General features: G+C 39.7%; 2 protein-coding genes across 2 annotated transcripts; one reads left to right on the top strand and one right to left on the bottom strand.

Annotated features, from left to right (window-relative positions):
* Positions 1–8,547: 8,547 nt before the first annotated feature.
* LOC120108902 (V-type proton ATPase subunit c''2-like) lies at positions 8,548–14,626 on the bottom strand. The gene is made up of 4 exons (XM_039122618.1): positions 14,284–14,626; positions 14,096–14,172; positions 9,947–10,117; positions 8,548–9,838 (listed from the first exon to the last, which is right to left on the bottom strand). The coding sequence occupies exons 1-4, from the start codon at positions 14,392–14,394 to the stop codon at positions 9,667–9,669; spliced, it is 531 nt and encodes a 176-aa protein (XP_038978546.1). The 5' UTR covers positions 14,395–14,626; the 3' UTR covers positions 8,548–9,666.
* A 4,520-nt stretch (positions 14,627–19,146) lies between these two features.
* LOC120108900 (GDP-fucose transporter 1-like) lies at positions 19,147–21,122 on the top strand. The gene is made up of 3 exons (XM_039122617.1): positions 19,147–19,310; positions 19,427–19,498; positions 19,696–21,122. The coding sequence occupies exon 3, from the start codon at positions 19,777–19,779 to the stop codon at positions 20,854–20,856; it is 1,080 nt and encodes a 359-aa protein (XP_038978545.1). The 5' UTR covers positions 19,147–19,310; positions 19,427–19,498; positions 19,696–19,776; the 3' UTR covers positions 20,857–21,122.
* The last annotated feature ends 840 nt before the right edge of the window (positions 21,123–21,962 follow it).

The raw sequence follows: 21,962 nt of genomic DNA, 5'->3' as shown, positions 1-21,962 counted from the left end.
AAGTAACCACCTTTCATGCTTTCCTAGACACCAATTAGATCAATTAATCTAATATGACTTGCTCATGTTGGTTCACTCTCGACTTGATTGAGGAGGTTTTAATTAAGGTCTCAATTGGGTTTGCTACATCACATGTAAACCTATCTACCCGGCTTTCATTCACATCACATGCAAACGGCATATCACAGGCAGTTATAATCGCAGCAGTAAATAAAGCTAAACTTTAAATAGGTGATGATCATGGATTCTAATTAGGTCGTATTACAAGCATATGCACGTCAATCGATCAACTGGTCTTCAACTCTTGAATTGGTTCCAAGCCTCCTTGATTCGATCCTTGATCAACTCTTGATCCAATCGCCATCAACTGCTTAGATCGCCTGTTCATCTCATGCCTTGTCTTCAACTTGATCGTTGACGTACATCACATCACAGAAATACAACCAGATGTAAAATAAAATAAAAATAATAATAAATTACATCTCCTTTTAGGAGGCACGCAGGCCTCTCAAAACATCAAATAAGATGCATGCAAGCATCTGAAAAATTACATGACATTGCAGATCACATCGCAGGTCTTTACATTTAATACCAAAAGGGTTTGAATCCTATGATCATCACCACATGCAGCAATTATAATTTTCAGATCTGAAAACTAACTGATTATATCATGACATAGGTTGCTGATCATGCTAATCATGATTCTAAACTTTGTAATCTCATTAACAATGCAATTAGAATCATCATCTTATCACATAAAAATCAGCATGCAAAAATCAGCACCCTAGAAAAATCTGCGTGCAGAAAATTTTCAGCATGCATAATCTTTCAATTTTCAGATCTAATAAGCCTATTAATAATTAATCCTTACCTTAATCTACGATGCCTAGGCTCTGATACCATTGTTAGAAAACCCCAATCATGCCGCTGAAATTTTAAAAAAAATTCAGATGCAGCGGAAGAGGCATGCGCGGGATCAACCGTTCATCTCATGAACGTTGTTCAAAAACCGTTCGTAGATAGATAAGGATTAAAAACTTTTAAAACCTTTAGAAGATCAGATCTTCACCTTGTGCGGGTAGATGATCACCGCAAACTGAAGTTCGTGGTTTTGGAAGAAGGTTAGCTTGAAGCTGCACACGTGTCCGGCCTCTACGGGTATCCACACGAAGCAGAGGACCAATCCAAACACTCTAATCTTCCCGGGGTACTAGCTCCCTTGCAGAGATTTGTTTTGATGGCTGATCACCTCCTTCTCAATCAACTCTTGAATGTCAGAGGGAGGATGAAGAAGAAGAAGACTCCAGGGAGAAGAATCAAAAGGCTAGTTGCAGCCTTTTGATTTCCCTGCGTTGGAACCAAGGATGAAGGCCAAGAGGAGGCGCACGGCTTCTCTTCTTTTTCCTTTGCTGATGGCGGCTGAAAACCCAAGAGAAAAGGGTGGCTCACGGCTGAAAGGAGGGGGAAAAGAATTCACCTAGGGTTTGTTCCTTTACCTCCTTATAAAGACACATGAAGCTCCTACATTTTAGGAGCTTTATGTTTTTCCTTTTGGAGCCAAGAAGAGGGGCGCACGCCCCTCTTCACTTCTCTTTGATTTCGGCCAAGGAGGAGGTTCTCCTCATCACGCATGCCCTACTTGATCCAATCAAGTGGGGCGTGGGGTCTAATGCAAGGTGGTCTAGTCCTCTTCCAAAGAGGATTAGGTGCACCTATTTGTTTTCCCTTCAAATCCTAATCCAATTAGGATTTGATTGAATCATGACTCAATTGAACCTTTCAATCCTAATCAAATTAGGAGTCATCATAATTCATTAGATTAATAATTAATTAGGACTTAAGAAATCCTAATCCAATTAGGACTTATTTAATTTTAGTCCTAATCCAATTAGGACTCTACTTTGAATCTGAAGTCCTAATCCAATTAGGACTTCTTAGGAATCCTATTCTAAGTAGGAATCCAAATTGAATTCAAAATCCTAATCTAATTAGGATTGTAGGAATCCTACTCCAAGTAGGACTCCCAGTCCTAGTCCAAGTAGGATTTCCAGTCCTAATCCAATTAGGACTCCAGGAATCCTACTCCAAGTAGGATTCATATTTTAAGTCCAATTAATTAATTCCCAGTGTTCCTTCTTCAACTGATTATCAATCGAATTGATTACTCGTGATTCATAATCACTATTCAACCATCGGATCGGTCAATACTTCTAGTGTGTGTGACCCCATAGGTTCTATTCTGACTGGTAGTGAGATATATTGTGATCTCTATCATAATATCATTGAAAACTCCTTTCAATGGGTTGGAACAGTTCCAACTCAACTCATTAGGGTTTATCGATCATCAAGATATACCCTGTGAGTCTCACCATCCACCAGTGACACCTAGCAGCATGTAGTGGCCACCCAGCAGAATGGAATCATGAACCTCTAGGTGCAGTTGTCGTGTGATACAGTCCTACTATCGTGGATCCCTACAGGACGGAGGTCATGGATAACTCGTCAAACCCCTTCGTCTGTCATATGCCAAGATTTATTCGACTCGAGTTCGATAGTGGAAAACTCTTTCTCCACTTTCTATTACTGCCCTGGCCAAGGTCTTAGAACTCAGTCTAACAAATCACATAGGATCACTCCTCTTCTATCAAGGTCGATAGATTCCATGTAAGTGCATACCCTTCTCCTACAGTGAACTTACTGCAGCCAATCTACACTACAAGGACCCATATAACTAGAGACCATGTATACATGTAGTCAAACTACAATAACCTCACTGTGAGTAGCTGAAGCACCGCAGGTCAAAGGACCAGTCATACTACTGCAACATCAAGCAAGTTACTGATGAGTGGATAGACATCCAAGTGACTTCTTGTCTCGGTCACGCTCAGTACCCTTGTTCTCTAACAAGCACCTGCACTATCACTTCAGTGTCCCTACACTGTGGACTCAAGTCTCGTCCATCCAGAAGGAAAGTGATCTGTGCACTGATCGAATCGATCACCGTCCTCATGATGATCCATTGATTAGGAGCATTTAGAAATTAATCACCAATGATACATGGTTCAAATTCTCAACTCTTGAGAATATGTATCATCATCTTATTAATTTCTTGGACGATTCATAGACGCATAAATAATATGAATGAAAAGATGCCTTTTATTTATTCAATAATAAATAGTCAAGTACAAAATTATGTCCCTAGAATTAATAATGTGTCAGCCAGATTGGCTTCTAGAGCATACATCTAACAGATGAGGCTTAGCCCATAAAGATAGATCACCACGGTGGGAACCCAATCTTAAAAGGTTCAATGGGTAGAAACAAACCGGAGTGTGACTAAGAGGAGCACTGTTTTATGTTTTCCTCATTCCTATGGCGCTAGTGCTAATAAAAGCAAACGGTAGGATGAGTTTATTTGTATAACTCTTAATGAGTATGAGATCCAAGAGGCAAGAGCTTCCTTACTAGCTTTCTTATTAGGGCTCATCTATATATGCAGTCGTGAGGCCGTGATTATGGAAAAAGGGTGATTTCCTAAAAAGCATATGATGGATATATGCGCATGTCCATATTAGCGCAACCCGCTTAGAACCCAGATCAGGCTATATTATGTGTGCTGTTGATTTATTCTGAGCCATAGACCGAGGTTCAAGGTTAAGACCACCTTGGCTCCACATATGTAATCAATTATCACTAAGTGAAGATTCAAACCAAAAGGTACCTACACCTATTACATAATATAAGATATCCAGCATTTTGTTTTGATTTTAATATTTAAAAATTAATTTTTGTGGGAATTTGAGGGAAAAATTAAATACGCACGCGGTCTTCTTGGGTTGCGTGCACGTTTGAAATTGGAAACGCCCGTTGGGCTTTTTTTTGGGAATAAATGGGCGCGCGCCAACGGGCGTCTGCTGGCGCACGTTGCCAGCATCCGAGTGAAGAGCGCAGATGCGTCCGTAAAATTACCTATATACCCCTGCTACCTCGTTTTTCATCCTTTTGGGGTACGAAAAAAATAGAGAAAAATATTGAAAAAATTCCGAAGAAAAGTTCTTCCTTCTTTTAGCCATTTCTAATTTTTATTTTTGCTCTTTTATATTTTATTTTATTTCTTTTATTTTGTTTTTTGCTTGATCTGCGAGTCTGATCGGATTCGGTTTGGCTTCTTCCGAGACGTACCGAAAAAGAAATTTAGAGTCGTTGTATCTCTGAGGAGGATTGCCGGAAGACCTGTACATGGGAACAAACACTTCTTTGGGACAGCGTCTACGCACTTCGACCTGCCTTCAATCAGACTATTTTTTCTTATTTTCATTTTAAATTTAATATTAGTAGATTTGTAGGATTTGTAATTTTATGATTTAAATCTATTAAATGAATAGATTTATTTTGTGTTAGGATAAATTTCTATTGTGCTAAAATAGATTTATTTTGATGCCTAATAATATATATATATATATATATATTATTGTTTTAAGAGTTTCTACTAATTGTAATTTTTAGATGCATCTGCTTATTTAGGTGATATATTCCTATCAACATTATGTCGCATACTTTTTTAAACCATGATGACGAAGGCGCACGATTCTCTGAATTGCAGCAACAAATATTTTTCGCTAATAAAATAAGTAAAATAATAATGACCAAACCGAACTTCCACAAGCCAAAAGATGCTCGGATGTTGAGCGAGAGAGACACCCACAAGTACATTATTCATGAGTCGCACTCTACCACCAAATAAATTCTCCGACCCACTCAAGGTTGCTATGAACCACATTCAAATGATTGGACACATTATGGAAAATATCTTCCTGCCTCCAAACCACAAAAATCAAAGCGTGTGCTATTTTTTTTAAATTTTTTTTCCTGAATACTCTCCTAAATGTCAAATTTTACATCAATATTTTTTTAAAATTATATTTATATATATATTATCGTAAAACACTTGTTTTGCTATTATGTTCTTTTTTTATTTTTATTTTTGCATATGTACCCACATCATCTAATATCATTAAAAAATTAACGATTTTAAATTAAAATGACTAAAATATTCTTAATAGGTAGATGTGCAAAAATGAACATTTATAAAATAGTTGGACAAAAAAATAATTTCAAAAAATATTTTATTTTTAATTAAAATAAATATGGTTTTTATTAACGGTATTAAAAGAATCGTTATATTAGGAATATTCGTACAATAATAGTACTTTATGGAGGTACAGAAATAAATATAAATTTTAAAAAAGTATCCATGCAAATTTGAATTGTGAGAAAGGTATTCATGAAAGAAAAAAAAAAAAGAAAATCCTCCATACATAATCAACAGCCAAGGAGCTGATATTAACATCTGATGTAAGGTACACTATACCTATCTATATACAATATTAAACCCACATCAGCAAGAATAGAGTCTTGAGAAAAAATTACATAAATTGTTGGTAGCGAACTCTCGATGCTCCCAATCCGCCACTTGATTCGCCGTCCAACAATAATAGGTAGCTTTAAGCAGAGAACATATATTCTTTCATAATAAAAGATCCTCGAAACGATGATTGATGGGATAATTTATCTGTGAGACGTTATTAATCCATATGATGACTACCTATATGAATCACCTTCCATCCATATTTATTAATCCATATGATGACTACCAATAGCACTGGAAATTAGGAACGAAATAGTGGCAAAAGGAGTGTGGTAGGTGGACATGACGCTACCACTCTGGTTAGGTTAAAACTAATTTCTCTCGCCCTTCCGTGGAAAAGTTGCCTCAAGCTGACCCTTTTCTCCATGGCTCCGTGATTGGCTGTTTTTGTCCTTTGGCGTTTTGCCATAGCCTGTCCTCTTGCTCCTCTTCATCCAAATTCAAGTCCTTTGGCATCAAGTTCCCATTGCCATTTTAACTCCTATTGCCCAGACAAAACACTGCCATGGATGCGGGCATTCTATAAACCACTGAGGAGTATCACCTTTTATCGATCAATAAAGTGACAGTAGCTACGGAGGGAAGTGAGACTCGATTCGACAGAGACCGCAGGATCACGTCACGTGGCAGAAGGACAGCAAAAGCAGTAAACAGGACACTGCGAGCCGCTCCTCCAAAATGAATACAAAAGGCGAGTAGGTGAGGCCGGGCCACCTCCATGTATATAAATAACAATGATAATAATAATAATAAGACATCAAGTTTGAACGAGTTCCATGGTTGTTGCATTCGATCAGGATTTATTCTTTGTTATTTAATGGCACTAAGGTTGACGCCAGAAGAGAACCGGCGGTTGCGGGTACGCATGGCACTCGACCAAAAGTTGCTGATCAAGTGGAGCAGCCAATTGGGCGGCCAATATTTTGCTCCTCAGGCGAGCTAAATCAACCAAGTTATAACCATGAATCAAAGGTGGGTTTTTGTCGGGGCAAAACTGGGGCAAACATGAATCTGGCTTTATCTAGGGTTTGGTTCACGGGAACCCAAAGTTCGGCGAGCGTACAACTTGTGGAGGTATCTTCAGGCAATCGGGCTGTGATGATTTCAGTTTTGATAGCGGTCAGTCTGGGGCTGGCGGCGGCGCTCGAATTAGGGAGAAGGAGAAAAACAAAGTAATGTGCTTTAGAGGGGATTAAAGAGAGGAGGGAGGGAGCTATGGCGGCAACGCTCAGCTAAGGTGGTGAAGGAGAAAAAAGAGGAAGGAGAGGGCTCGGTGGTGAATCAACTGCAGGAGATGGAAGATTTATAGGTGGGTTTTGGAAGGGATAAGTTTGGATCGTTGTGCCGCCTACGATTCTTACAACGGATGAGCTCGACCGAACATCCAAAGGCTGTTTGAACGACCCGTGGAGGCCTTACCAACCACAGCTCCGTGTGGTTCTCCACGGCTAGCGATCGGCAGGGGATCGCGATCCACTCAACCATAGAGGCAAAGAAGCAGAGGATCGTGATCGCGATCACAATCCTTTGTTTTAGTCTGCCCTTCTCGCTGAAGTCGATTGGGCCTGTCGACTTCAGCCCAAAATGGCCCACTCTAGGCCGGATCTGGTAACAATGGTCCTCCGTGGGGCCATTGACAACCAGTAAGCAATTGGGCAATAGACAGTTGCATTACATTAGAGATTGAAGGAGAGATAAGTAGCAGCACTCCTTCCTTAAAATCAAATAAAGGCTTCCTGTAGCGGTTCTCGTGGCTTCTAATGTACAGATTGGTACGTAGAAATATACGTAGAAATATCAGCAGTAGAGTCTAGCTACATTCACCACGTCACATGTTGAGCTCCTAATTTCCATGCAATGGTCCCAAGGCTTCTCCCAAAGGTCAAATGCTCTCGAGAATCCAGTGTTCATTTGTCCGCCCACATGCTCCCAACTTTCCAACCGGGCACCTGCGAATGCTGACCGGTCTCGCCGAGTGTACTCACTACCACACGTGGCAGTTCCTGGGCCTGCCACGTCTCACCGGCATTGCGCCATGCACATCCTGGGAGCATCAGGCCACACTCCACTCGTGGCAACCCTATGCCACAACGAGGACTCCACATTGTCCCTCTCCTATATTAGCACCACATCCCCCTGCCTCCCCCCAGCCACGCACTGAATCCCACCAAGCCCAATCCACCCACTGCCCACTTGCTTGCTCGCTCTTTCTTCACCAGCTCGAGCCACATAGCAAAGGAAATGGTTGTCATTGCCAGGATCAGCTCATTGTGCAAGGAGCTTGCCGTCGATCAGGTGATCGGTGTTGTCCACGAGGGCAAAGATTCTTATGAATATTATAACCAAAGAGAGTCGACACACGGAGACGGAGATGACGACGATGATGATGGAGATTGTGCTCCAGCTGCATGATTGGAAGGCAATGCCGACCCCAGCGGTGATTGTCTTCGGCTTTTTTAGCACCACTTTGTTACCTTCTAGAGTTCTATGGAAGTATTCAGTTGCTTCCAGTAGACATTAGCAAGACCACTCTATTACCATGATGTTCGGTCTTCTAGACTTCTATGGAAGTATTCAGACGCTTCCAGACATTAGCAACGATGTCTGAACTGTCGACCCTAATCTTATAGTCTATATATATTTCATGTTTCTATGGTCCTTCTATTCTACTCTAGTATGGAATGTTTCTCATGTGTCAGGGGTTTCTCCATGCATGATGAGAACTTGTCCTGATGGATGCCTGTTTCTCCCCCTCTCAGAAGACAACCTATCTCGGAACAGTGAGTGAGACTGAGAGAAGAAAAACAGATGATGCCATCAGAATATTTTCAATGGATAATAACGTGAGGATTGTCGTATGCTACGGATCTAAATAATGTTATCAAAACTTAGAGCCGCTTCAACCGTGTCTAAAGCGCGGAATAATCACATCGCAATGAATACCATAAGGTGTAGCGGTAGGGACCGGTCGTAGCTAAAGGCGAGGCAACGTGTTTGATGGGTGACGTAGCTGCTTAATTTTCTTCTCGTCCGCAGAGAATTTGTCTTTTTCTTTTGGGAAAAAAAAAACCCAATCTAGAATAAATAGATCCGTAAAATTAGAAAACAAGATATCCAAATACTGAACATATGCGTTCTGCACGGGCAAATTTTTCAAATTAAAACAGCAGATTTGAATCATGTTTGACAAGAAGTTTGTCTTTTTTGATAAAAAGAAAAAGAATAGCCCCATTGCATTACTACATCTGCATGCACATGGGCCAGGTTGGCTGATCAGGGTCAAGCCAAGCTTCAAATAGATGTGGCCTGAAAATGTTTCTAAAGCACCGAACGCATAGTTCTCTCCAGACCAAATACAAGCCAGCCAATTTTATAAGAGCTAGTGACTGATACCAAATAGGACCTTCAGCTCCTTTTCACGATATATGTATGTATGCATGAAAATCAAGGCTTCCACGGGCTACAAGAATTAGAAAAATGACATGACAAGATACAACCAGGATTTGAGCAAAGATGATACAACTAAAAATACAACAAAGGACCCTTGCAGATTTACCATGGGTGAATATTTGTGGTCGGTGAGTGCTCCAACACCCTGGTTGCCTATGGAACGAGCCTGTTGTAGGTTGGCGAGTTGGCTTCATCGCCCGCTCCGCAGGAAGCAGATGCAGCAGGACTCCTTAATCAATCACAAGCAAAACAACAATCGGCTTTTATCACCTAAACCATTTGCAGCCTTACGCCATGAAACTGGCGGCCTGCTCGCCAGAATAACCAGATGCAAGAACGAGCAGAAGCACAGGGCCAATAATTCCTTTTAGCTCAAGGATCCAATCAGAAATGCGTCAGCTGAAGAAACCCCATGGATCAATAAACACAACAGCATCCAAACATCAGAACCAATCTCTCTCCGAGACCAGGAGGGGCTAATCCCCAATCTGCCATCCCAACATCCGAGTTATTAAGAATGCTAGTCATTGTCCAAACCATAAGTAATGGATGGATAGCTCAAGGGAATTCATTCGGCAACAACTGAGATCCTTAAAGCAATGGCAGGATCAAAAATAAAATTTCCGCAAGATGCTCCTTAAGAAGCACCAAATGAAATATTACATAATCATGATTATGACATAATGGTCATGCTAATTCTAACCTTGGGAAGATTGAGACAAAGTATGCATGCCACACCTTTCCAGTGAAATGAAGAGTCAAGGCGTCTGTTTCTGATGACAGCAGGTTCATGCCATCTTTGCAGGCCATGTTGCTTGAGATGACATGATTATTCCCACGATGACTCCAAACAATCCAAGTGCGCTGCCAAAAATTTCAATCACCAAAATCTTTACAAAGAGTGATGAGTTCTGAGCATCAGATAGTGCACAGCTGCTTCCAATAATTCCCACACAAATCCTGTTGTCAAAGACACCCTCAATTTTTTGATTTAAAATGAATTACAACTTTTTCTTTCATCAGGAAAATCCCTTGAATAAATATTGAAAAACTCGAATGATAACATACCCACAAACTAGATTTTCAAAGCCCACAATGATCCCAGAAGCAAAGATTGCATAGCCAGCTCTAAGAGACTCTGGAACGTATATTTTAGATTCCGGCGCACTTTCTAATTTAGTTTGTAGGATGATTGCAACAATAACACCATATATTGCAACAGCCTCACAAAAAATAACACTGCAAAACAAGTGATTTCAACATAACCCTCAAGAAGTGTTAAATATAAGTGCAATTTAAATCGTTCTCAGCAATGACAAATAGACAATAGTTCATATACACAACATCATCATCATCACATAAATATTTTTTTCTAAAAAAAAAAAGCATCCATGTGCATCTGCATCATTACCTACACAGATCATTGTTTGAATATACAAGTCACAGTTCAGAGCCAACAATTTGATTGAAACACCAAATAACTTATGTTCTGCATTAAACATTATCTGGCATACAAAGAATTAAAACAAATACTGAAATACAAGTTCACTGGAGAAGCAAACAGAAACAAATGATTTATTCTTAACGGCAATAAACGCGCACATGAAACATTACTTACACATAGTAATTGAAGACTTTCAATTTGATTTGACTAAAACATCAATCTTTTTTATGTTTTGCATTAAACCTTATCTGATAAAATCATGAAGACACCTTAGATTAATTCTGTTAATGACAGAGAAATTAATTTTACATCAAGGGGAGAGAACAAATATATGAGTGCTCTTAAAATCTTGCAATTTAAGATTATCAGTAGTGACACCACATAGACACCCTTCCTTTAGGGGATGTTTGGATACCTGCATAAATAACCCTAAGAATGATCCATGTATGGCAGACTGTTAGAACAGAATATCCTTGGGAGAGACATTTAAATTATTTAAAGAAATCATTGATCTTAGAATCCTAAAAAAGTTGGAATATTATAAATCATCTTTTCAAGAATAGTGCAGAATCCCTCCTTTTTTGGGATTGTGCGCAATCTCAAAGCTCCCTGTTTGTGCTGATTTCTCCTCTCTCGTTGCTTCATCTCTCAGCTTTTGGCTGAATTAGCAACTCATCAGGGACAATGATGTATTCAGGCATCCGAACAGGCCCTCATTGTCTAAGATTCAAGATGAAATTTGAAAGAGCATGTAGATGGGTGTGAGCATGAGCATGCTGAAGAAGCTAAATTCTTCCTTCAATCATTCACGTAGAGTGAGTTAAATATACATTTTTGGAATAGCATGTTGCGAAAGGTAAGGGTGGATAATGTAAACACCTCAACCTTCAGCACCCAGTTTTTAGGTGCTTTATCAAAGAAAACTTTAAGATAATTTTTGAAGTAGTGATGACTGACCATTCAACTATCTTTTTTCAGCTCAAGCAGAGCTTACATATTCGAAGGCATATAAGATATTCAATTTTTTTTTTTCTGTCCACAGGAATGGTCAACAAGCAAATGTTATCTTGATCATGGTTGCCATTCTGACAAGCAAATGTGGCAATAATAAGAAGAGCTAAGAATTTGTATGTCATGATGTTGACAAGGAGAAACAATTAGCATTAATTGAAGATTCCTTCCAAGGTATTGCTTGGCAATGATGAAATGATAATTTGGAGAATTCAGAATAATTTTGAGATGCAAAGTGAGAAATGCTTGAAAGAAAAATTATGCACCTGAGCTGCACTTTTACTTTGTGTCTGCTCTAAGCAATGGATACATGAAAACAAAAAAGAAAAAACAAGCAACCCATCATTTTATTTTGTCTTTAACCTTAACTCTATATATTTCATTTTTTTGTGAGAGTGCTTCTGCAAAATGTATGACACAAAATTGATAAAATCAGGACTACCCAAAAGTTGATTTAGAAAAATGCTTCCTATGAGGATCTGACCATAGCATCAAGATCTTTTGTGCTACGCAAGACATGACTGACCTCATAGTCACTCAATTCTTACCCCCTATGACTAGCGACAGAAATAAGTTCTTCTCGGCACACCATCAGCTCCAGTCTAAGCCACAAAATCATCTCCAAAGATATTATAATTTGAAGTCACACAAGATTTCTGTATTATATACAGGAAAGTGTCCCCCCTAAACTTCCTGTGTTTTGTTGTAGTGGTCAAGTTTGAATCCTCCATAACCCTGTCTTTGGGAACTTCCTACATTTTGACATGTGAAGTATGCCTGTTGGACAATTCTTTAACGTAACTCATGTTATGGTATATGGAGTCCTAATACCAAAAGGACCTTATATACAAATTGAAATCTAACCCAAGCTAAAAGCTTAAGCTGTTAGGTTTTGCGCTCCATCATCTATATCAAACCTTCTCTCTTGTATTACTTATTCCATGTGTGCCTAAGCTACTTAAATCATTAAGTTTTCGACCCAATCGCCTATATATTTCCTTCACCCACATATTATTTATTTCATTTGGCACTAAACCTCATACATGACCCTCAACAATCTTCACCTTCACATGTAAGCCAAGTTCAGCTCCCCTTTGAGTATAATCCACTACTCTCCGACCAAATCTTGTGCCCATTTACTCTTTTGATTGCACCACATGTTGCTGCGGTAACCCAAGAGCTACACTATCCAAGAGCTAGCTTCACTATAGCATGTTGTGGCTCTAGTCCAAGAGCCAAGCTTTGCCACATGTTTCCAGGAGTTTTAAGATCTTGCAGGAACCATGTTTGAGCCTGCACTTTAACCCAGCATGCCTTACTCAATGAAGTCCACTTACCGCAACCATCTGCCGTACCTAGGCTACCACGACTTCACTCTAAGAACTTGCATGTTACAATTCTCCATAAGAGTCGGCAATTCTAGCACCTTTACAACTTGGAGAGTCCAGGATTTTCAACCATCATCTTTGATAGGGGACTGAGAGTCCTGATACCAAAGGAGTTAATAAATGCATGTGTGTGAATTGAAACCCAACTTAACCTAAAAGCTTAAGTCATTAATTTTTGGATCAAATCATTTTTATCAATCCTTCTTCCTCACATTATTTATTCCATGTGGGACAAAACCTCATGTGTGGCCCCTCAACTACTCTAGCTTGTCATCTAGCGCTTCTAGTAAAAGCAAAACCATGATACTGACATCATTTATTCTAAAAAATGATGCAACATACCCAAGATATGGTATGGGACGTAACGGATCTAGGGCAGAAGTTGCCCAACCTCTGACGACAGGCTGATAGAACCAAAAGGCATTCATGATATTTTTCAGCTCAACAGGCAATAACAAATTTAGGGTGCTTTTTTCTCTTTCTCAGCTATAATCAACTTCTCAAATTCCAAAGTTTGGACTCTTCTGAATGAAGACACTTTGTGGCACTTCAACTTTCAAGCTTTAGCTTTTTATGTGCTCAAACCACTGCTGGCTGTAGTTACCAAATATCTACAATTGAAGAAGCATCGCTTGCTACACTTAATCTGGAAACACTCAAATCCATAACATTTCATGTTTTTTTTTTTTTGGTAAAAGCGAAACATTTCATGGTTTCACTGGCACATGGGGACCATATGTAAGTCAAACAAACCTTTTGAAGAAACGTTTTTTTAAATCTAAATTTCATTTATGCTACGATATTGCCCATTCCTTGAAACAATTTCACAAACCTTATCAGATCAATAAGGTCAATGTTAATAACAACCTTATGGAACAGTGCAATTGGACTGCTAGAGTCATATTTGGGTCAATCAAGTCTCGCATAAATGGAACTACAAAGACAGTAAGGATAAAGATAATCATCTATTTGTATCATAGCACCTTTTAAAGAAGGCATCCAAAAAAAAAGCAATTTGAAAACAAAAAAGAATAGCCAGCTACGACAAACTTCTTTCAATGACTTTACATTGTATCACATTCTCAACCATTCATCAAAATCAGCTTACATCATGCTCATAATGACAGACAGCACAGACCACATACCACTATACTTGATCGTAACAGTCAAAATCCAAAATTGGCACTGATTTTTATTGAAGGAAAAAAAATCTTCGATCCAAAGAACATTTACCTGTGTTCAGATTATTTCCAAGCAGAATGCAGGTGGAAATAAAGTAAAAATATCCAAGTAAATATATTTCTAATCTTTGTAAAAGATTATTTCCTAATAATAAGAAGAAAGAGGAGGAGGAGGAGGAGGAGAAATGCATACCTGATGAGATTCTTGCAGGTGATCCTAGGAGCCTTGATCGCCGCACCAATCAAGCTGATTCCCGTTATATATTCCCCTAAGAACAAAGGTAATGATAGGAGATAAAGATACTTTCCAATATTGGAAAAAGAAAACAACAATCGAATTAAGCGAAAACGAAGCGCTCGCGGAGGGCGCAGATGATCTCACCAGGCCGCCCCAAGGACGGAGAAGCCGATGGAGATGGCTATGCTGACTGCCGAGAAAGTATACGGGGAGATATGCACCAATGCCCGCGACCAGGAGCTCGATCCCGCCATCTTCTTGGATTCGCCCTCCTTTTCCCCCTCTCTTCTCCGAATCAAAAGGGGTGGTAGAACGACGAGATTTCTCTCCCGCAAGAACTGATCTCGGTCGAATTGCGAGAAAACGGAACCGAGATTAGGGTTTCCCGATGGGATTATAAGGGGAGATTAGGGTTTCGATGAGAGGTGGAGTCCGTGGGAATCGACGATGGGACAGAGGACATGGGACCTCGGGGTGGGAGGGATCCCAACGACAGACGATGAATGCTTCCATAAATTTCCCAGAGAAGATAAAAATTGGAAATATGTCGTAGATTCCTCTGTAACCTTTAGATATGGATCAGACGGACAGGAAATATAGATAAGCCACGTCATAGTCCAATATGACCTCTATATTAGCTTGGTGTGTTGTGCTTTATGGCCGTCCGGCCCATTGGTTGATTGATGCGCACCTGGGCAAATGCCTGCTCTTAAAAATGTGCGGCTGGTTTCAGACTGGGGTTCGGAGATCAGTCCCGGGCCCACCGCATCCGTGGGCCCAGGCATCACGGAGTCGAGCCTGACCAGGCCATGCAATTTTGGGGCACGGAAAGACTTAATTTGTCTTTTTTTTTTTTTTTGGCTTTGTTTAACTTTTTTGAACTCAGTCGCTAGATCAGATGAAAATATTGATTTAGGATCTGAATTCTGACATCTTAATCCAGGACCAGAGTTTTCTTGATTGGGTCCTCGTCCACTTAAGCTCGACCGACTCATTTATACGCCTGCATCTAATCACATCAACTTGTCGCATTTTAATTTTCTTTAAAAGAGATTAGATTTTTTTTGTTTCATTATTTTATTTTTGAAAAAAAAGATAATATTTAACTAGGAAAAAAAATTATGATACCATTTTTTTTCTATGCTCAGCGTGATGATTGGTGGACTGGTACGTGGAGACATGCCTACCGCCCGTATATTTCCACATATTGTTGCATACTGCCACAAGAAATTGTGGTACTAGTTCAGAAAAATATGATGCCAAGAAACAACATATCTTAACTAACCAAGGTATTTTTCTAATTTTTTCATCTCAAAATAAAAAACTTTACTACTAAAATAGTATACGGCATGCAGTGCACATAATTCAATCAAGACAAGGGAACATTTTATAAACAAATATGATCTCATCGATTAATAAAGTTTGGTGACCATGATCTCTCAATAATCTCATGTGGTATTTTATTTGCAACTATTTTAGATTAAATATGTAAGTGTACGATTTTTTTCTAAAAATGTGCATATTACGAAAAGCAGAGGAAGCTCCGTAATGTCGACGGAGAGCGAAGACGTAAGGGTTGGGAAATATGCATTGGACTGCGAGAAAGCGTAGGTTGGACTCCAAGTAGCGACTCTACGCGGAACTCAAATACCGGCTACCGCAGCGCTCGGGATCTCTTCGTGGCATAGATGTCAAACGGAAAAATGCGTTCTGCTCGCGTCCTACCCCACTAAAGTCTTTTATTGACTCGGACGATACAGCCGTCCACGCGGAACAATAGCTATGCCTAGGGGAATGCTCTAGCTAAAAAATAATTTTGGATCTCTTGAGGGGGGGGGGGGGTGGGGGGGTGGGAAATGGACCACCCCACATACAATTAAAACACCCAAATCCGAGGGGGGGTGGAAATGGACCACCCCACATACAATTAAAACACCCAAATCCGACAGCGAGTCGAGCTCATAGGCCGAGCCGAGCACAGAAGGCCGAGACCAGAATGCTGCCGAACACAGAAGGCCGAGACCAGAAGGCTACCGAGCACAGAAGGCTGCCGAGACCAGAAGGCCGAAATTAGAAGGCCGAGCACAGAAGGCTGCCGAGCTCAGAAGGCCGAGCACAGAAGGCTGCCGAGCTTGGAAGGCCGAGCTCAGAAGGCCGAGCATAGCAGGCCGAGACCAGAAGGCCGAGCACAGCAGGCCGAGACTAGAAGGCTGCCGAGCTCAGAAGGCCGAGCACAGAAGGCTGCCGAGCTCAGAAGGCCGAGCACAGAAGGCCGAGCTGACCTCAGAAGGCCGACCTCGTCGTCTATATGCTGCGGCCATGCCCTGCAGCAACCTCACCGCACCATACTTTACTTGCCGGCCACGCCACGACATATCAATCAGGAACCATACCCTGCTACGACTGTCAACGCCTCACCATTCCCAAGAATGTACTGCACTGCGCGCCACTAGCAAGCTCTGGCTACGCGCCATCTCCTCCCATGATGGGAACGGGCCATCCACGGCAATTCATTACTTCACACGCCCACGTCCAATCGTGACGGTAACCCATTAATTCGCCCAGTCATATCACAGGTAACCTTGCCACTCTCCCTATAAAAAGGGAAGCTTCTTCCTCTCAGGGGAGGTTTTCGGACTTCGACATACAGTCCCTCTCCTTCTCCAAAATTAAGCCCTCCTCTGGCTTAAGCATCGGAGGGCCAGCGCCGGAAACCCCGGCCACCGGCATTTTGCAGGTCTTCTGGAGGACGCCGCCTACTGACGGACCGCCGCTCGTCGATTCTCGCGCTGGAGCTCCTCCTCTTGAGCCGACGGCCGCCTTCGGATCTAAATTCCAGCAACAGGATCTATCACAACAGTTATACTGAGCCACCTTTTCTTTTCATTATTTTATTAGTAGCAATTTACAAATTTTGTTGCATTTAGCGATCCAATTAATGCTTCCTATGTCATCATTTTCCCCCCCCAATAAATTGAGCCCTTCATCACGATCAATTAGTTCTTAAGATTGCTTCGTAGGGTCTAAAATTCTTATACATCAAAAACTCGACTACAAGGATGAAAGTCATATATTCACATGAAAAACCTATTTCTCATTACAAAGTGCTTCAGGACCGGAACTTGACGCCTAAAACCACCAAAGTATCGTAAGCGAATTGCGCTCATCCATCGAACCCGTGGCGTGCCTGCGGTTCAATGCTTTGATACCTAATTTTAGCCTGCCAACGTGAGAACGTGGAGGCATCGATGATAACCAAAATTTACTAAGTTTTCTTCCACATGCCTCCACGATCCAAGATCCTGCTTCCCGGCCAATTAGGATCTAAGTCAAGAAAGACGTTCTCGGGATTAGTCTCGCAGAAGACTTCACGCACTGTAATTATTATTTTAGAAGGCGCCGTGTCAATTGGCTCAATTTGGTACCAGTAGCTAGCACGTTCAGCTGGCGCAGAGCTTTCTGTACTCTTTTCAAGTCAATATTTTTTTTACTAAATAATTCTAACATAAATAGATCTAAAAAAGTTTAAGGCCCTGTTTGGGGGAGCTTTTGGAGGGCTAGAAAGCACTTTCTGGCCCTCCAAAAGTACTTTTAGATTAAAAACTGTGTTTGGTAAATTTTCCAAACAGCTGTTTCAGCTTTTGCGGGAAGCTGAAAACAGCTTTTGGGAGGAAGCTCCAATTTGGAGCTTTTGGAAGGAAGCCGTTTCAGCTTTTTCGGAAAACTGTATTTTTGACAAAAATGCCTATATTAAAATAACATAATTACATAGTTTATCCCTATATAAACCTAAAAATCTGCTGGAGCCAAGAACCCAAGCCGTCAGACTCCCTTCCGTAAAAAAAGGTATTTTTCTTTTTAATTTTTGTATGCATCTCTTGAACCACATTTTAGAAGAAAAAATTTTTAATCCTTTTCCATACCTTCCAAAATCAATCTATTGTTTTTTTTTTTTATCATCAACCTCGCGGCCCACGCTGAGGTCCTCCTCGAGCGTGGACCACGAAGAAGAGCCCCTGGACCGCGAAAAATTATTTTATGAAAAATTATGAAAAATTATTATGAAAAATTATTTTATACTAATAATTATAATATTTTATACCTTTATTTTTGTATTATACTATAAATATAATATCATATTATATTATATCATAATACATTAATATGTTATGTTAAATAATTTAATATTATGTTATATTATGAAAAATTAATTTATACTAATAATTATAATATTTTATACCTTTATTATTGTATTATACTATAAATATTGTATTATATTACATTACATTATAATACATTAATATGTTATTTTAAATAATTTAATATTATGTTATATTATAGAAAATTAATTTATAATATTAATTATAATATTTTATACCTTTATTATTCTATTATACTATAAATATTGTATTATATTACATTACATTATATGTTATTTTAAATAATTTAATATTATGTTATATTATGAAAAATTAATTTATACTAATAATTATAATATTTTATACTTTTATTATTGTATTATACTATAAATATAATATATATTACATTATATCATAATACATTAATATGTTATGTTAAATAATTTAATATTATGTTATATTACCAAATATTAATTTATTCTAATAATTATATTACTATTATGCTATATTAATATAATATTATTATATATTATAATAATATAATATTATATCGTATATTTATGTATTAATTTATGTTATGTTTTATTATGTTGTGTTGTATAATACTATGCAATGTCCTTTATGGTAATTTTGTCATATAAAAGTACTTTTTCAATTTGTTTACCAAACACAAAACAAAGTATCACAGCACTTTACGAATGTGATTACCAAACAACAAACAGTTTTTTATAACAGCTCTACTTCAGACAGCTCTACTTTCAACAGCTCTACTGCCAACAGCTCCCCAAACAGGGCCTAACTCCCGGCAGCTTTCTCTCGCCGAACTACGAGAAATGATTAGCCACAGCTGGTCAAAGACTTTCTTTTCGCAGCGCTATATGTCACGAAGGCCGAGAGGTTCCCTCTTCCGTCCTTCCGCCATCGACCACTTCGGCCGGCTCGGATTTGGGTATGGAGGAGGACTAGAGAGGCGATTCTGTGCACCGCACCGTAGGCGACGTAGACTGCCGATTTTCGGAGCTGGAGATTAGGTTTTACTCTCGCGTTCCGCTTTTACTTTTCTCTTCCAGTATGCTAGGGTTTGGATCCCGCATATTTAGGTATGACTCTCTCTGAAAATTGCTGGATTTCTGGATAAATGTATTAGGTTTTCAAGGGGAGACTGCTCGATTGCACTCGCAAAATCAGCAGAACTCAATTTGGGGTGCGTGAATCCGAGGTAATCGCTTTTGAATTCCGAATCGAATAGATCTAGAACGGGAATCAAAGCTACGGCTTCTTGATGTTGATCTGATTTTGGTCATTGACATTCCGATTGATTTTGATGGCTCTTAGTAGTTAAGATCGTTCATATCTTGCTGGCCAAACGTATTCTTGTAACTTTGTTCTTCTTCTTGTTTTTTGTTGCTGATTTAGTACACCGGCGTTTTGAGAAGTTCTCCCCTTTCAGCGTCAAATTAAGCCCGCTACATAAGTTGGTGGAGATACTTGGCGGTCATGGCTGTCATCAACTTTGATGCCTCGAAGCAGTACTACACCACTACGGGGCTTGTCGTAGGATATGCTCTCTGTTCGAGCTTGCTCGCCATTATAAACAAATATGCCATCACAAAGTTCAGTTACCCTGGCCTCTTAACTGCGCTGCAATACTTGACTTCTGCTCTCGGTGTCTGGGTTCTTGGAAAGTTCGGATTTTTACACCATGATCCTTTCACCCTCGAGAATGCCAAAAAATTCTTGCCTGCAGCCACTGTGTTTTATCTCGCCATCTTCACCAACACCAATCTCCTTCGCCATGCCAATGTCGATACGTTTATAGTTTTCCGATCCCTAACTCCACTGCTGGTTGCTGTTGCTGATACTGTCTTCAGAAAGCAGCCTTGTCCTTCGAAACTCACATTCTCTTCGCTTGTCATTATATTGAGCAGTGCGGTTGGGTATGTGATCACTGATTCGGCATTCACCCTCACTGCATACTCATGGGCGTTTGCTTATTTGGTTACCATCACAACAGAGATGGTTTACATAAAGCATATGGTGACCAACCTTGGACTCAATACATGGGGATTTGTTCTCTACAACAATTTCCTCTCCTTGTTGATGGCCCCATTGTTTTGGGTTGTGACCGGGGAGTATATTGATGTTTTCACCGCTGTTGGGTCGAGTTCTGGGGGTTGGTTGAGGTTGGATGCTTTTGTTGCGGTGGCTTTGTCATGTGTCTTTGGATTGCTCATCAGTTTCTTTGGGTTTGCGGCGAGGAAAGCAATCTCGGCCACGGCATTTACAGTGACCGGTGTTGTCAACAAGTTTCTTACTGTTGCTATCAATGTGATGATCTGGGATAAGCATGCAAGCTCATTTGGTCTGGCTTGCTTGCTTTTAACTCTCGTTGGGGGAGTTCTTTATCAACAATCAGTTACTCCTAAGCCAGGGCCTTCATCTGAGCGTGAAACTGCAGCATCAAAACAGGCAGATTGTGGGGTCGAAGATGGTGATTCTGAACTTCTCATAAAAGGTGGTGATTCGGAAGACGCGAACCAAGATATTGAACTGTCTGGTAAGGGTTCCAAAGTGTGAACCTTATGATAGAGTTTCTATTTCTTGAATTTGAAGCTGTGTCTCAAAGGTTTACTCATTCTATTATTAGGATAAGAACTATGTTACTGGGTTAATCTTTTTGCTCATTTATACTTCTTTCTTGCATGGAAACCACGTTAACGGTTTTCTATCATGGGAGGAGAAATACCTAGCTATACTATCCTTGCTATTCTTGTTGCTTTACAAACATTTGTCACCTTTTGAGGATTTTTAATAATTCAAATATCTGGGTTTGTGGCATTGTAGTTTCTTTTGTAAAGGCACTTTCTATTGGTAACAGGTGATAGATGTTAGTAAGTGTATATGCAATTGCACAAGTCAAACTATCTCATTTAGGATTTTCTGCTAATAAATCAAATCATGGATCAGATTTTACCTCAACCAATCCAAACTTTTCAGCAAATCCAAAGCTATTTGCAGACGTGCTTAATTTATAATGAGCGTGTACCCAGTATTCTTGATTGATTAGGGTTTTCAGGCATCAATTGCTTTATAAAGTCACAATTTAATTTCGATGGTGGCTTGATCTCCAAAACGAGTTCAGAATGTCAAACTGAAATCATGGTATATTATGCTCAATTTTGTGGGTGCCAGGGCATATAAAATATTTGTCACCTTGCTCTGAAAATATTGTGGTTTGAAGTACTCTTGACTAATTGCACAGACTCAAACATCTTTGCAAAGTCATTCAGCAAAGGATTGTGGTTCTCTGCGGTTACATATTTTAGACAGTTGAAACTAAAATATGTCACTTTGCACCGAAAATATCATGGTCTGGAGTATGCTTGGCTAAGTTGTGCATACTAAAATTACCTTTGCGAAGTCATTCAGCACAGCATGGTGATCTCATGGTGACAGACATATGCTCAAGGATTTTTGGTTTTATGTGGTTCTGTTACATATTTCGGAGAATTGAAACTTCAAGGATATCAGTTAAAGACCCAGCAAATGATAATAGTGTTGGTGTATCATAGGATTAAGGCAGTCATAGAGGTGAACAAATGACATTCTATATTAAAATCACCTTTCTACCAAAAGTTGCTGTACCTCAAGTTATTGAATGCTAATTTTCGGTAACCACTGTG

Source organism: Phoenix dactylifera, unplaced genomic scaffold (genome assembly GCF_009389715.1).
Source record: "Phoenix dactylifera cultivar Barhee BC4 unplaced genomic scaffold, palm_55x_up_171113_PBpolish2nd_filt_p 001626F, whole genome shotgun sequence".
Taxonomy (NCBI): domain Eukaryota; kingdom Viridiplantae; phylum Streptophyta; class Magnoliopsida; order Arecales; family Arecaceae; genus Phoenix; species Phoenix dactylifera.
Note: the sequence above shows the minus strand (reverse complement) of the source record. Positions and strands in the feature narration are given on the sequence as shown.

Bases quoted from the DNA above. Each gene is read 5' to 3' on its own strand.
- LOC120108902 (XM_039122618.1), bottom strand. From the start codon at position 14,394: ATGGCGGGATCGAGCTCCTGGTCGCGGGCATTGGTGCATATCTCCCCG. The intron at 14,173-14,283 runs TGAGATCATCTG...CCTTTGTTCTTA, and splicing joins CCGTCCTTGGGGCGGCCTGG to GGGGAATATATAACGGGAAT. The intron at 10,118-14,095 runs GTATGCATTTCT...CTTGTTTTGCAG, and splicing joins ACCTGCAAGAATCTCATCAG to TGTTATTTTTTGTGAGGCTG.
- LOC120108900 (XM_039122617.1), top strand. From the start codon at position 19,777: ATGGCTGTCATCAACTTTGATGCCTCGAAGCAGTACTACACCACTACG.